Raw genomic sequence first — 15884 nt, 5'->3', positions numbered from 1 at the left:
TGTAACAAACACGCAAATCTACAACTTACAAACACTGAGCAGATAGTTTTTCACACACTATAGTAATATTCAGCTGTACAAAGCTATTTGCCAGAAGTCACAAAGTACATCCATTCCAGGTCAGAAATGGAAGGTGGGTGTCCTGGCTTCCACTTTTATTGCGCTATGCACCAGATTTTATTGCTTCCCAAAAAGCAAAATGGCTCTAACAGAAGCAATTCTCTTGCATGTAGTTCTTCAGGGAGCCATGCAAGAGACACAGGAGAAACAACTTAGGAATATTACAGTTGTCATGAAATCCTTTTTTATCAGTTCCTAGGGAAGAATTTTCATACATGAGTGCCTTCAGTTCCACATTTAGAATCCAAATCAGCACTGAAATATTTACATGCTTCTCTTTTACATGCTTGATAGCTGTGTCCAAAAGCAGAATTTCAGCATCCTAGTCAGGCAAGCACATATTAAACTGGGCTTAAAATTCTGTGACTTTCCTCTCTCCATGCAGCACAGAAAACTTGACTTCTGAACACAACTACACTTCTAAAATTTTCCCACTTCACCATGTGTATTAAAATAGAAGACATACATATAGAAATAATTACTCAGTGGGTACTATGTAGCTTATTATGTGAATCTGCATACTCTCTGTAATTAAACTAAAATATTTAAAGCTCTGTCTTACCAAGGTCTGAGTGCTCTGAAACCATTTCAATGAGATTGCTGTTCTAAAGTTTGTCAGGTTAAGCTACGAATTGACTTTACTAACACTCACCTTTGCTGTCTGTGAAGTTCCGTATACTAAGAATGTCATTAAGGTCCTGATAGTGGTTCTGCTTAATGTATGTTGTTTTCTCAGGAGTGTCCTGAAGTTGCATTGTGACCTCTTCCAAGTCTTTGTCCAGCTGCAAAACAAAGAGAGTACAAATCCTTCAAAATTCGAGAGTCCTTGCTTCAGGTATGTGCAGTGAGGTGTAGCTTTCTATAATTAGACTGGAAGGCAGGTGGTAATGCAATTACTACACTGTGGCAAGCACAGTCTTCTCATAGCACTGCTACCTCTAAAAATAATGCTACAAGTAACAAATTTTGTTCAACTCTGATATTGCACACAGGGCATAGGAGAGAAATAAGCTTTAGTAGTTGACAGTAGAAGCAATTTAGGTGCACTGACAAATGAGGAAGATATGGGCATTAGAAAGCCCAGTCTGAAAACCTCTCAACTATTTATTATCTACATGTAAAATTGTGGCATACATAACTGTAACCACTTCTTCCATCAAATTATCAAACACACAGGAGGATATAAGGGAACTATGGCACATCCAGTCATGTGAGTGACTGCAGTCAACTCTACCAGGAATGCTTTACTTTTAGCACTGAGCAGAGCACAGTGTGCTCTCCTCAAGGGGTAACTTGTTCTACAAGTTGTCTATAGCCCCAATTGAAAATTCCAGGAAACAAGCTTCATAACCCTCTTTGTGAACAGTTGTGCAGGATGTGGTGTCCAGAGTATGTCCCACTCACTACCAGCTTAACCGAATTTTTAAAGTGCTGAATTAACTTTATGTTGCTCCTTATAGAACTGGGGCATAGCAACTCCAACTAGATGAGGCAGAGATGTAGCTGCTTGCCATGGTAAGGCATGTTCCAAATCCCCTTGACAATGAAACTGATTTGGGCCTACTGGTTCTGGGAATTTAATCTATTTAAGCAAAGTCCAAAAGAAATAGGCAGGGCCCTGTGAGCACTAATGTGGCTGCTCTGACTAGCCTTACCTCTGCTCACCATCATGAACCTTGCAAGGCACGGGCTGAGATCTTGTGTTAGGAGGCTTAGTAGAAAAAACTACAGTAGAGTACAGGAACAGAGATAGCCAGCAGGTAGCTGGGCCTTCATTAAAAATGTCAAGGCTCTCACATGAAAGGGCCAAAGCTGGCAAAGCTGAACTAAATTTCTTTAACAAGGCAGAGATAACTTTTACTTTTGGACTCTCTGGTAGCCTGAGTAAATACCTTTTAGTTACCTAGGCAATTGTCATTACTTAAGATCTGGACAAAGAAATAACTCTTGTAATAAAATACTTTCTCTTCAAGGTATAAGAATACTTTACAGACTGGACAAGAACAGGTTAATTTCTTTAAGATATGACCAGTGATGGTTATCTTGTCTCAAAAATTGGGCAGTCTTCAAGACTGGTTTGTCATCGGTTCAGGTCTACTGAGCAAGGATGGACATAACTATAACTGTACCTGGAATTCATGTCCTCCATGTATTCAGCCTTTCCCTTAGTAGGTACTGAAGAAAGTTCACCACCTTTGTGCCAAAAGGGTCAGCTCACACTTTCATAAAAGTCTTTTTCTACCTTAAGAAAATACGTAATTCTGTTTCATGGAAGATGTAAAAATCTGTCTAGCAAGTTTTGGAGCAAACTCTCAAAGAGGCTGAGAAATAACAGCAAAAGCAGTCTCAGAACTCAACCATAAACAGGAACAAAGACAGCCCTTAAGTGTCCCTGGGGCTGCAGATCACTCTTATGCTTGTTTGTAAAGGTTATACTTCTGGAGCTGTGGAGCTCAGCATGTTCATGTGAAACAAGAGGGCAATTGGCCTGTCACAAAAAAATAGGGCAAGTTTCATTTTGCTAAGGCACATTTGCATTTTATCACACCTGCTACATATTTGCTGTACTAGTTAGCAAACCATATAAATTGTCTCTTTCCTATTATTACTATGGGGAAAGTTAACTTTTTTCTCTAAAAAGTAGTCAGCATTTAAGCAGATTGCAGAATTGCAACAAAAAACAATGAAAACTGAAGTGCCTAGGCAGTACATGCAGTAAAAATACCTCTGTAATTTTCATTCTCAAGCGGTGATTCTCTGACTGCAATCCTTCTAGTCGAGATGTGCTGGCCTGATTGACGCTGGTGACTGATGTTGATGTTTTTGAATCTTCTTTCTTTTGATTTTGAGTGAACTGAAACCGTCTGTTCTGTGTGGCTGCATCTGGATTTGTTCGCAGTGTGATGAGCTGAAAGGTTGAAAAGCCTTAAGAAATCCTGTTTTATTTTTGCAGCTATATATTTTCTATCTCAAAATACTGAAAGGCAAACCAAGAGCTCCTTTTTGACTTTCAAGTATGAAACTCTGGAAAGTGAGCTCTGCTTGCCATGTGCACTACTTGAGATGATTTCTGAATAACTTTATAGAATAGGTTGAATGAAAATGATTATGAGAAGGGAAGTGTTCAAAAAATTAGGAAAAAACCTAATTTAAAATATATTTATCTGTATTTTAAATATATTAAAATATATTTTAATATTCTATAAAATGTATTTTTCTCCTTCATTGACATGTTTATACTTTAAAAGAATATGTTCCTTCTTCAAGAAAAAAACAATCCACCAATCCCTTCCCTTCCCAAGTATGGTTCCATCTGAAATTTCTCCTTTCCTACTGTTAGAAGTAACACTCAAGCAGAGAGAGACATGAAGCAGGAGTATTAACAGAGAGAACTCATGGGAGATTGCACTCTGGAGATAACAGAAACTTAATTAGTTTTTAGCGACCCAAAATAAACCAAATCTGTTCAAATAAATTAAATAAGCCAGTTAAAAAAAAAAAAAAAAAAAAAGTTAACCTTAAACATATTTAATTTAAGCAAATGTAAGTAAAATTTAACACTCGGTGACAATGTGAAAATATCACCTCGACATGAGGAGAGAAAGCTACTGCTGTTTGGCAAGGGGGAGAGAGATTCTCAGATTACTCTGGAGAATACAAAATTTATGTTACTTGCCAAGCAGCATACATATATTTGTATACAGACAAAGCTGAAGGAGCTCCCTGCCCTGAGAGGATAGACATGGAATCATAAATCCAGAGGTGTTGAGTTATCTGAAAAGAGAGAAAGGGCAATCATTCTGTATGCACAGCTCACCCAGATTTTGTGGTATAACTGCATTTCGGAATTGATTCCTCTTGTTTTAAAGAGCATGGCATTGTTCTGCAGCTCTGGTGGCGTGAAGTAAGGCCCTACCTTCTGATTGAGAGAGGAATGACTGCTTAGACTCTGAAGAATGTGGTCCCTGGCATGTATTTACAGACCAAGGCTGCAGATTGGGATGATGCTTGCAGATAATACACTTAATTTTTCAGGTGGTAAAGTAGATGGAGAAGGCTAAGGTGCTCTGTGCCTTTTTCACCTTAGTCTTTTCTGGTAAAACTTGCCATCAGAAATTCCACACCTCTAAAGTAATTGAATACATCAAGTTCAGCCAGCCTGATAAATTGTATGCCTGAGGATTAAGGGAACTGGTCCATGTCATCATGAGGCCACTCTCAGTTACTTTTGGAAGATGATGTTGATTTGGAGCAGTTTTTGAGGATTGGAAGAAAGGAAATGTCACAGCTGTGTTCAGGAGATGTGAGAGAAGAATTTGGGGAAATGCCTCCTTGCCACCTTCACCTGAAAGAAAATCCTGCCTGACCAACCTGACTTACAGCTTTCTTCAGTGAGATGTCTGGGCTGGTAGATGAGAGTAGAGAGTTATTTTTCTTGACTTAAGCAAAGGTTTAACACTGTCTCCCAGAGCATCCTCACAGTTAAACTGACAAAATAGTGATTGGACAAGAGGCCACTGAAGTGGATTCAAATTAGGCTGAATGGACAGGCTCAGAGGATTGTGGTAGTCAGTCACTTGTGCTGTTCCTCAGTCTGGAAGGAAATGGGTCTGGGCCAACAAGAATCTCCTGAAGCTAGGCAAAGGGAAATACTAAGTCCTGCTCTTGAGGAGAAATAAACCCCAAGCACCTACCCAAACAGCATGAGGGGTGTTTGCCTGGAAAGTAGTTTTCCAGTAAAGGCACTGGGAATTGTGGTGGAACATGAGCCAACACTACCCTGGGCCAACGGAGGTGATCCTTCCTTTCCACTCGGCCTGGCGAGAACACACCTGGGATGTTGTGTCCAAGTTTGGAGTCCCCAGAGCAAGAGAGAGATAGGTGTAGTAAAGAAAGCTCAGAGAAGGGCCACAAAGGTGCTGAAGATGATCACAGCCCTTAGGATAGAAGTAGAGACTGATTATTTAGCCTTGAGATGGAAGATATTGGGGGTGATGACATTATTCATGTGTATCCAATATATGATGGAAGAGAGTAAGGAGGATGGAGCCAGACTCTTCTCAATGATGTGCAGTGAAAGGGAGGGGGACACAAGCTGAAAAAACAGAATTTTCACTTAAACATCAGAAAAACTTCTATTGTGAGTGTGGTCAAATGCTGGTAGAGATACTCAGAGGATTTGGGAAGTATTCCTCTGAAGATAACCAAGAGCCCACTGCTTAAGGTCCTGGGTATCTTGCTGTAGCTGAGCCCTCTCAGAAGGAAGTGTCTTCAGTCTCACAATTCCTTGTTTCAAATTAGGCTGGTTGTAATGACTGCTGTGTCTAAGTCCCAGACAAAAAAACTACATGAAAATGAAGTTAAAGGTGAAGAATGTTAATTACAAAGCTTCTTAAAGCAGCAGGCCGAAGTGTTAAAAGTTCTGCAATTTGATGTGGTTTAAGTTCAAACTGAATATAAGATAAAAGTACTGCCATTGAATCATCTTCACCTGGGATTTTACAGCTAAAGATTGCATGTTTTGCAACAGGGACATGCTGTAATGAATTCATTCACATGGTGTGGATTAGATTGAAAAGTCCATGAGAAATATTGTTGTCTCATGCTGTACAAAGAATGGGGTTAGATGAGCTTTTTATTTTTTTTTTCTGATCATACAGTCAGTGGAGCTTGTATCTTGCTGTCTTACATCTGTGCAGTTTCAATTTTCACAAACGGTCAACGTTGAGCATCCACAGAGCCAGTTCCAAATAGGCATCAAATGCTACCAACACAGAAGACAAATGTTTTAATCCCTAGAACTGGTTTTGCCTTGCTGCTCTGAAGGAAACTGGATAAGAATTAGTGTGTTAATGCCATTGCAGCCAGAAATGGTATGCAATTGCTGGGGGACTACAAGTGAGCCCAGCGTTCTGTCTCAAAATGGATGGAGCAGAAGAAATGAAAGGACATGGAAGCTTCATAAATATGGATAAGCTTGTGACAATTACTTCATGAAGAGACAATGCATATTAGGATTTCTTCTTTTAAAGAAGTGAAGAATATGCTGAAAAGTACTATAGATATCTTGGTCCTTAAAAAGGTAATTAGACATAGCTGTTAATTTCTAGCAGGAAAAATACGTATAATACATGTTTGAATTCTGCAGATAACTTCTACAAGATATGCTTGATTGTGGAAATCTACAATAGTTGTAACAATATTTGGAAAGTTTTTGATCAGATAACAAGAATGTCTGCAGTTAACACAGAATAATGATGCAGTATAATGCTATCAACATTTGTACCTTTAAACCGAGAGGGTAATGAGCATTTTTTTCCCTGATCTGTCTCACTCTGCTATGGGATTTTCCTCATGTTTTTTTCTAGGGCACTTGCTACTGAACAAAATGGCAGTGGACGAAATGGACATTTAACTGGAGAAGTATAGTAATTGCCGTGTTATAAGTAAATAAGATTAGTAGAGCTGACAAGAAGGAAGGGGAAAATGTCATGTTTCATTCCCTAGTGTGTCTACATCATTGAGTAGTTGCCTATTCAGATTCATAAAAAAGCTGTGGAGTAAAATTGAATTTCAGCACTGTTGACCCAGGAGACTGCTGAAGATTAGTTAAAAGGAATGCACTTTACTCAGTACAGCAGAGAAGTAGTGGCACTCACCTGGCTCAGAACCACATTACTGCTTGCATCTGTCTGGTCAGTTTAATTAATGAGAAAGTGCAGTCGTCCAGGTCTTCATTATCATCCCCTGTGCCTGATGAGCAACAGGCTTTAGTATTCACCAACAATCCTCCTGTGTCACCAAGATTGTACTAATTTACGACATACTTCATTAAGGGGAGAGATTTGGTGCCTGTCTCACACTGACATCTTACCTACATGTACAAACTAGGTAGTGCTGGATATAATTGTCTGTGGGGTCCAGACAACCTATTGTGCAACCTGTGCTGGAGCAGGCTGAGGGGAGAGTGCTTGCCAGCCATCCTGCTGTGATTGTGGCATAGCACGGCGAGAGGCGATGTAGCACAATATATATGAGTGCTAGAAGAACTCTCCAGCTGTGAAAGCACTCACATGGGCATTGGAAGTGCTGCATTCCAGCCCCTGCTTCAACATCTTTCTTTTGTACCTTATCCAATGATGAATTTTATTGCTAAATAGCTAAGCATTTGAAACCTGACACTATGTGAAAAGAATTTAAGTACTTCATGCTAGGAGGCTATGGTTCATGTTTGTATTTTGAGTAAAAAAGAACTGAGAGGAAAAATGAGGGTAGGGTAATTGGGGTTTAGAAGAAGATCAGAGGAAGGGGTTAAAAAAGGAATCAGAAAAGTCATTTCAGAGCCTGTGACAAGAGGAGAGAAGAGAAGGATGGGCAAAGTAGCATGAAAGCAAAGGGGCAAAGAGCATGGACAGCATTAATGATTCTCTTTGAAGAGAGTTCTGACATTCTGTAGAGGTATTTTTGGCACCAGAGTTTTAATATGCATTTTCATAGAGCTTACCCACTTAAATCTAGTGTGTTTCAAAGTACACTCTATTGCTGTGTTTGTGAATGTTCCCTCAATTTAGAACAAAGTTGTGATTCTTTCCTAAGATATAGAACAAAAATATGACTATACATGTCTGTATGGCTTTTTAATATTTGAGAAGTGAATTGCAGAACTTGCAAAACATCCTGTTTAGTCAGTCCTGGAGAACGAATTACTTTTCTTTTGTTTGCAGATCACAAATCAGCTTCTGTTGCTAGTCTGTGCCTCTAATTTCTTTCAGTGATTGCGCTTTGAGATAAGTTCAGCAGCTTGTTTCTTTTGCACATGCAGTTCTTGGCCCCCCAGTAGGTGAGATGCCCCTAAGCACCAGAATCTACTGACTAAAATTTGCTCAATACATTGATTGAATATGGTCCAATAAAGAGCCACAAACTTCTTATAAATACTCACTTGAAAAATCTAAAAACAGATTTGAGAGGCAAAAAGACCTACATTTTGCCTTGCAAATGTTTCAGACATCCAACTGCATATGCATCTAATTTGGGGTAATAAGCTATGTTTACACAAGCCACTTAAAATGAATACAATTGAACATTTTACTTCAAAACATCAAATGCATTCCCTAGTATTTGAGGCTGTGCTAAAGTAAGCTTATGTAAAAATCAGTTTTCCCTTCATTCAAGATCTGTTCTATTCATGTCTAAAGCCTAACTCTACAAGGGAATTGATCAAGTTCCACCCTTCTGCAGGTAAGTATCTTCTCAATTCTTCCAACAAGGCACAATGAACCTGTCCTCGGAACCCAAAAGAGCAAAAGGAAATGAAAGCATGTGCCTCCCAGTCTGTGCCTCACTTAGTCCTTTAATATACCCATTAATAAATATAACTTCAGTGTCAGCATTTGCAGCATACATACAGTTTTCCTCTGAGGTGTTGACAAAGCCTATTGTACCACCATAAACGAATACTTAGAGATTTCAATGCAATTGATCTCATATCATGCTAGTGAACTAAAAAGATCTTACTATTTTGTAGGTATAGTAACAGAGATCTTGATTATCTTGCTTAGGGTATGTAAGAATCTTAGAATATTCTGGGGAGGGACCCACTGGGATCATTGAAGTCCAGCTCCTGGCCCTGCACAGGAACACCCCAAGAGTCACACAGAGTGCCTGAGAACATTGTCCAAATGCTTCTTGAACTCTTGTCAGGCTGGTGCTGTGACCACTTCCCTGGGTATCCCTTTCCAGTGCCCAACTACCCTCTGGGTGAAGAACCTTTTCCTAGTATCCAACCTAAAACTCCCCAGGGACAGCATTATGTCATTTTCCTTTGGTAAATGGTCACCAAAGAGAAGAGAGAAAAGACAAAATGTGGCAGAGTAGACAACAGGACCTGTTCCCCTGAATCTCCACTTATATTCCCACTCTTTCCAAAAATTTCCTGAAAGCTGGAAAGAGAGACTATTCCATTGAAACTACAGAAAACAACTTTTGTTTCCCCAGTCACAATTTCAGTAAAAATATAGACATTAGAAGCTGATGTATTCACACTTTCTCCAAAATGTCATGAAGATTTGTTTCTCCTTCAGGGTCCGGAGACAAGAGTTTATAGATGGGCTTGGTTAAAAATTCATACACATCTCCTGAACTTGAAAAGGTGATAAACACCTACATATTACATCATAATTACAAAACAGCAGGAAAGAAATCCAGATTCATGCAAAACAAATTCACCTACCTTAGGTACAAACACAAGGCAGAGAGTAATGGTGCTGCAGAATATTATGACTAAAGCAACGATGCAGAACTGCACATTGGGTTGGTCCCGAGTAAGGAATGAAACAGCAGCACCAATAATGCACATGATCCCCACGTTGTACACACTCATTCCGATATACTTGCTGTCATTCAAAGCAGGAATGCTGACATTCCGTGTCTCCCAGGCAAGGAAACACCCGAATAACTGAAACGGTATAAGAAGGAGAAAACATGATAATTATAAGAGGAATTGGCTGTCATCCAGAAAAAGCACTTGTTTAAAACAGATGTGTTTTCCAACTTGACAAATATGGGTGATCTTACAATTCAGAGATATACACCTACCTTTTGCTTAATATCTAATTACCTGTGGGATTTGTTTTGCTCACTAGGACAGGTTCCCACTCTAACAAGAAAAATGTGAAACTTAAAATTAGTCCTGATTGAAACAAATTTCTCTAAATGGTATGGTTATCTTTATTTTATATTTTTAATGATTTTAAAGACAGTCCTTCTGTTTCTTTTCAAGGATTCCAGTAAAGACATAATGTGCATTGTTCTTTTAGCTATTTTTAGCAGCTGTTCTCAATATACTCTTATCAATCCAGCCATTCATTACATGATTATCACCTACATTAATAAGCAGCAGTGCCAAGATGTGTCCCATGAGAGATAAATATACAATGCAGAAAGTGTCACCCGAGTTGTTCAGATTACAATTATAATGTCTTTTATTATAGTGGGAGTTGGTAATGGCCTTTCAATTGCAGTTGTCTAATGATTTCTGGCATAAAACATTCTTGTGGCAATTTTTTGTTTGCTTTTTTCCTTCGGTGTATTTTTAAGTTTTAGCCCCTTTGTTATTTGCAAGATGCTTTTGCAATTCAGCAGGGGAAAGCCTTTAGTGGAAGGAAGCCATCTCCATCCCTCGAAATTTAATTAGATTTTTCTGCAACGTGAACTGCTGCAAACAATTATTTTCTTCCTCTTGCATTCCTCAGAGAAGTCCTGACAATGCAGTAAAACCCTAAATGAACTCAAAATGTTGTAAATAGGTAACCCAGCCTACAGTCTAGGCAAAGCCCGGTAGGATTGTATGGTGCCTTGGGAAGCATGACAGAGAGCAGATGGTATTGGATGGAAGGAAAAGACAGAGAGAAGAACTATCACTAAGGTCCAAGGCATGGTTTCTATGTTTTCTAGCTTTTTTTCTGATCACAATTCAGGGACAGACAAGAAGGAGAAAGAGCAAAGGTGCATTCCCACTGACCTTAGTAGCCTTCCTCCCAGACCATCACATTTGTCCACTGCCATATCATGAAGATAATATTCTCTTTCATGTAACATCAATTCATGTGCAATCCAGGAAATTGGAGGTCAGTGGTGATGCCATTTGGGGGATTAATTGCAGTTGTCTAGTATAATTTACCTTCTATTTTTCTGTTTTTTTTTTTTTTCCATGGCAAATAACCTGGACTAGAAGAACAGTGTTTGGCTGCCAGACAAACAAAAGAGAGCAGGCAAGTGACAGAGTGATGTTTGCTCTACAAACTTGGGTTTCAGCTGTAGTAACACCTGGACACCAGTAACTGCAAATTTCCTTGATTATTTGCTTAGTTTTTATTTCAAATAACAATGGCAACAAAGCCAACCACTCGTGACTCAGCTATTTTGCACTCCCACAGGCACTTGCAGGCTGCAGCCACCTACCTACTCACCCAGGCACATCCAGTCAGGACTTGCTGCTGAACTGCCAGCCCTGTCCTCCCTGAGCTTGTGTGCTGGCTTATTTAATTCTCTTGCCTGCAGCACATATGTCACCCTGCCACATGTTCATGGGCAGCGCTGGCTGGGAGGCTTTGGCAGATTAGGCATCTACTCTCAGCCCATGGAGTGTGGCAGGCTGCAGGGGCTGCCCAGTCCAGGCACGGGATGTAGAATCACTTGCTCACCCACTTTCCAGTGCTGCCATCACTGCTGCAATCCCTGTCAAGATACACTGACACAGGTGGCCCTTCCCAGCAACAGCAGCAGTAGCTGCCCTGGCAATCCTTACCCAAGTCCTTTTCAGCAACATTCCCACCTTACCTCTCTACACACTACTTCAGGAGATGGTCCTCTCCTAGGGCACTCCATTGCCTCATTGTTAGAGTCCTGCCTCTTCAGTTTAACCCACCTCCTTTAGTAGGACTAGAGCCCACACCTCATTCTGGCCCATTGCCTCTTCTCCTCACCTTCCCAGCAGCCTAAGATTTGCAGGAAGAGCAGTAGTGGCTGCTGCAGGCAGAGCACGGCAAGGGGATGCTCTTACGGGGTCTGTAGACAGCTGCCTGGGTCAGCAAGGGGTCTTGGCCATTCAGGGAGGGCAGCCGAGGTGTGTGAGCCCATTATCAGGCTTTGTGCCAGAGCAACAGCTCATCCTCTGATACATTTTCAGAGCCCTTCTGCTAAACAAGGCAGTACCTCCAATGGGGAAGGGTGCAGGCAGCACTCCTTTGCTGTTGGGTCTGGCATGTGCACAGGCAGAGCAGGAATGTACAGACTCCATTACAGGCTCAGCAGAAGCAAACTGTCACTATATTCACCTGCGTGTTGGGGGGACATACAGTGGTGGTACCTTTTTTCAGAGCACACACCTGTTCCTCCCAGACACCCCATCATCTCAGGGGTTGCCTGTTGTCCACTCCCTGCACTCTTGGTGCTGCACAGCTCAGTTCTGCTGGAAATTTACATTTTGCCAGCCCATGAACTGACAAACAGGCTGGTCCGGGCCGAGCTGTTTTGAGGGGTAGAAGGAATCCTTGTCTGTATTTCTACATCGCATTTTTAAAGGGATGAGACCCTGATTAATGACGGAGAAGATTTCTATCTTCTCCCACTATGGTTAATTATTAATGAGATTTTTAGGGTTGTAGGTCATCCCTCACTCTCGTCCACTTCCCCCAGTATGAACAGATTCCATTCCAAAAGCATTATTCTGGGAATACAGCCAACATACTTACATGAGCACTTATTACAAATAATGGGGATGAATTTATAGCTGAGGTGGTTATAAAATGATCTAAAATATCAATTATAATGGAAAAAAGATCGTTTGGAGTGTTGTGGTGGTTACGGTTTGGCCCACTCTCATTTATAATTGAGAACAGCATGAGAAACTGTTAAATATCTTTCAGATGAAAGGAAGATATGTATTTATTTATATGATAACTAAAGAAAGGGAGAGACTCTTGCAGCAAGTGGGTTTCCCCAGAATTAAGCACTGTAAATCTGAGAGCATTGTTTTTAATTTTTGTTAGCATTTGGGGTAAAATGCTTGCCTCAGGAAGAGAGATCTCCTTTTCTAGAAGTCACAGCTCATCTTTGAGACTCAAACATGGATAAAAGCTGAGAGTTTTCTGCATCCTGCTGCCAGTGCAGTGGTGATTGCAGAGGTGCTCCTTGTTTGCCTGGTACAGATGCCTGCAGGGCTCCATGGGGTTGGTAAGGTTTCTCCTCTGAGATAAAGCCTTCCTGAGGGAACACGATGCTTTGCTTTCCCTCCATCTGCCCTTCTTATTTTCCTCCTTCCTGAGGCTCAGACAATATGCACACATGAAAGATTCAGTTTTATGACAGTAAAAATTCTGTAAATCCCTTGGTAAAATCCTGTAAAACGGCTCAGTTGAGGAATAGGATGCAGATATTGCTAGTGAAGGGTCCAGATTTCTGTGATTCCTTGACAACTTTCGAATATGAAACTTGGGAGCTACAGTTAAAAACACAGACTCATAGTACCTAGTTCAGCTCCTCTTTACTCCTGGTACCTAAACTTTAAACATTCATCTTCCCCAGATAAGAAAATTACATTTCAAATTATGCTTGGGGGCCCCTAATTCTGGAGACTGCTGTGGAATTTAAGGACTATTTGATATTTAAGACTGCCTGCCGGGATTTGCAATGCAGCTGTCTCTCCTCCTCCAGGGCTCAAGCTGGTAAAGGCTTCTCAGACTGTCTACTGGCTTGGGCCCCACACAGACTACAGCAGCAGCCATCTTCATTCAAGACATTGATGCTGGTGATGACCATTGTGGAGCTTCATGTTTGGAGGACACAGCACAATTCTAAGTTTTGCCTGAGATGTGCTCTCTAACCCCAGAGCGTAGCCTTGCTCCAGAAGGAGCTCCCAAACTTCTTTCAGAGCTGTCGAATTTTATGTAATGAGAAAGTGACTTAATTAATTGGGCACTTGCATGGAATGTTAGTTCTGATCTCTGCTGAGAATTTTGATTAACCTGTCTTTAGAGAAGGCATGCATGAATACGCATTGGGATGGAGGCAGGCAGCTCTTAGCAGTGCTAATGTGCTGGATTTGGAGAGGTGTAGGACACATCTGTCCCCACTGTTTTATACCAGCTCACTTAGGCAGCTCCTTGCTGGCAGTTACAATTCCCATCCCGAGGCTTCTGATGGACCCCACACATCTCCAAATAACTCAGGGCTACATGTTTTCCTATAGGAAAAACTTGTATAAAATTTAAGGACACATCAGCTTACTATTAAGTCTAATGGACTAATTTTAGTCCTTTTTGGATCTCAACCAATGACACTGTGAATGCAGCTAGGAACTGCAGTATAGTTCCTACACTGTTAGTCATGAACGTAAAGCCTTCTTCAATTTTGGTGGTCTAATAAATACACACATCTTCTTGATGTATAAAGTGCCATAAAATATTGGTTTGGATTTTCTCAGAAGGTGTGGGCAGCTGTACAGACAGGGTTGGTTTGTTTCGCCTTTTGTTTGAGGGTAGGCAGCTTCCATTTGACACTGATTTAGAGTATTACCCCTGCAACTGTTGGTATGGTAGGTTTAGGTTGTGTTGTCAGTGCACCCAAAAAGGCTGTGAGAAAACCACTGCATACATTTGGGGAAAACAGTATCTGAAGACAACAGGATTGTATCACTGTGATAAAAGATAGAATAGTGGTCACTAGGAGAAATCTGTATTATAATGTTAGAAGCCTAACAGGTGTATGGAGAATATAATACTTGTGTTTACAGAGTTTTACAGGCAAATTTTAATTTTAAAGAAACTTATACTGACCAAATTTTGATAGCTGTTTGTAGCTGAAGTATTGGAAAACATTTAACACTTTTTTTAAAAACTCTACCAGCTAGTTAATTTTAAATCTTGTTCATGAGAATTACTGCTAAACACAGTAACAATTTCTTAGATCCACAACATAAATAGATAAAACCAAGTGCCTAATTTGCTATTGGATTGCACAGACTGTCACATGACAGTGAAGGAAATTATTTATTCACCTCTATTGTACTGCCCTTAAACCATTTTTTATATGCTTCATTTCAAAGTCATGTCAGCTTAGGTTAGGAACAGTATTAGGAAAGAAAGATAAAGAAACTTATACTGAAGATATCTGAGAAGAGCAAAGAAATACCAGAGGAAAAATCTCCAATCTTGTCAGAAGTCATGCTTGCCAATAACTAGGGAATATGGTTTTGGAAAGATTATGTATTGGACCAGGCTGCAGCTTTGCAGCTAGTTGCTGTATTGTAGTAGCACTGACCCTGCTCACTTGTGGATTGTAGCCCTGCTCTGCCAAATAAAAGAATAAAATGAAGCCTTTTCTTTAAAGATTTAACATTGGGAGATTTTTGTTTGTTTTGGTTTTGTTTTTTTCTAGCTAGATTAGTGTGAGATTTCCCCTCCTGGCCACCTTAAACCAAGGCAGTCCTGGACTCTGGCCTGTAAAGACCTTTCAGCCTGGAGTACCTGTGAGGCTTGACTTGTGTGTTGTCTACTCGGGTTCATTCATTAAATCCAGATCATCACAGACATAGGCACATTTTTATTTCAGTGAAATGGCTGCAGATATTTTTCAATGAGGTTTCTCAGAACTTTAAAAAAAAAAAGGGATTTTTGGTTTTCATTTTTTCACTGGAGAATTGTGCAGTAAAAATATTGAGCAGCTTTCAGGAAGATGCATATAAAAGTGACTTTTTTTTAAAATTAGCAGTACAATAAGTAAAGTTAGAAAACTGAAAGACAAACTTTGCCCTTGTAGGTTTCTTACCTTCAGAGTCAGTACAATCTGATGTTAAACCATTGCTCACTCCCCTGATCTGAGTCAGCTGTGTATTTAGTTCAATTTCACAGAGCTGCTCTGGAAGCTTAGTATTTCTATTGAGCATTAGGACGAGAGCTAAATATTATTTTTAATTGCAAGATATGATATTCAACTACTCAGCTGAAGGACTTTCTTCTTGGCAAAATCCTTTATTCCCCATGCAAGACAGAAAGGCAGCGGCACAAAGCTACAAACACTAACAGGCGCCCAGATTTCACTTTATACTCCAGCCTCCCAAATCAACAGGTCAATAAAATATGTTCCCCTCTTTCCATTGAGACTATATTTGACTTTTTTCCCTGAAAATTCTGCTTAGTCATGAAACACATTCTAGTAACTAAGTTTAAACAAATACACAACTGGTCATTAGCAAATATCCATTT

General features: G+C 40.2%; 1 protein-coding gene across 5 annotated transcripts in view; it reads right to left on the bottom strand.

Moving 5' to 3' along the window:
• Nucleotides 1–15884, bottom strand: part of GABBR2 (gamma-aminobutyric acid type B receptor subunit 2) — a 469815-nt gene that overhangs the window by 17819 nt on the left and 436112 nt on the right. For all 5 annotated transcript variants that reach the window (XM_069004222.1, XM_069004224.1, XM_069004225.1 and 2 more), the window contains 3 exons: nt 9353–9577; nt 2846–3028; nt 773–902 (listed from right to left, as the gene is read on the bottom strand). In XM_069004222.1, the coding sequence (XP_068860323.1) occupies nt 773–902; nt 2846–3028; nt 9353–9577 (538 nt within the window). The remainder of the gene's footprint in view (nt 1–772; nt 903–2845; nt 3029–9352; nt 9578–15884) is intronic.

The sequence above is a fragment of the Aphelocoma coerulescens genome, chromosome 2 (genome assembly GCF_041296385.1).
Source record: "Aphelocoma coerulescens isolate FSJ_1873_10779 chromosome 2, UR_Acoe_1.0, whole genome shotgun sequence".
Lineage (NCBI taxonomy): Eukaryota > Metazoa > Chordata > Aves > Passeriformes > Corvidae > Aphelocoma > Aphelocoma coerulescens.
Note: the sequence above shows the minus strand (reverse complement) of the source record. Positions and strands in the feature narration are given on the sequence as shown.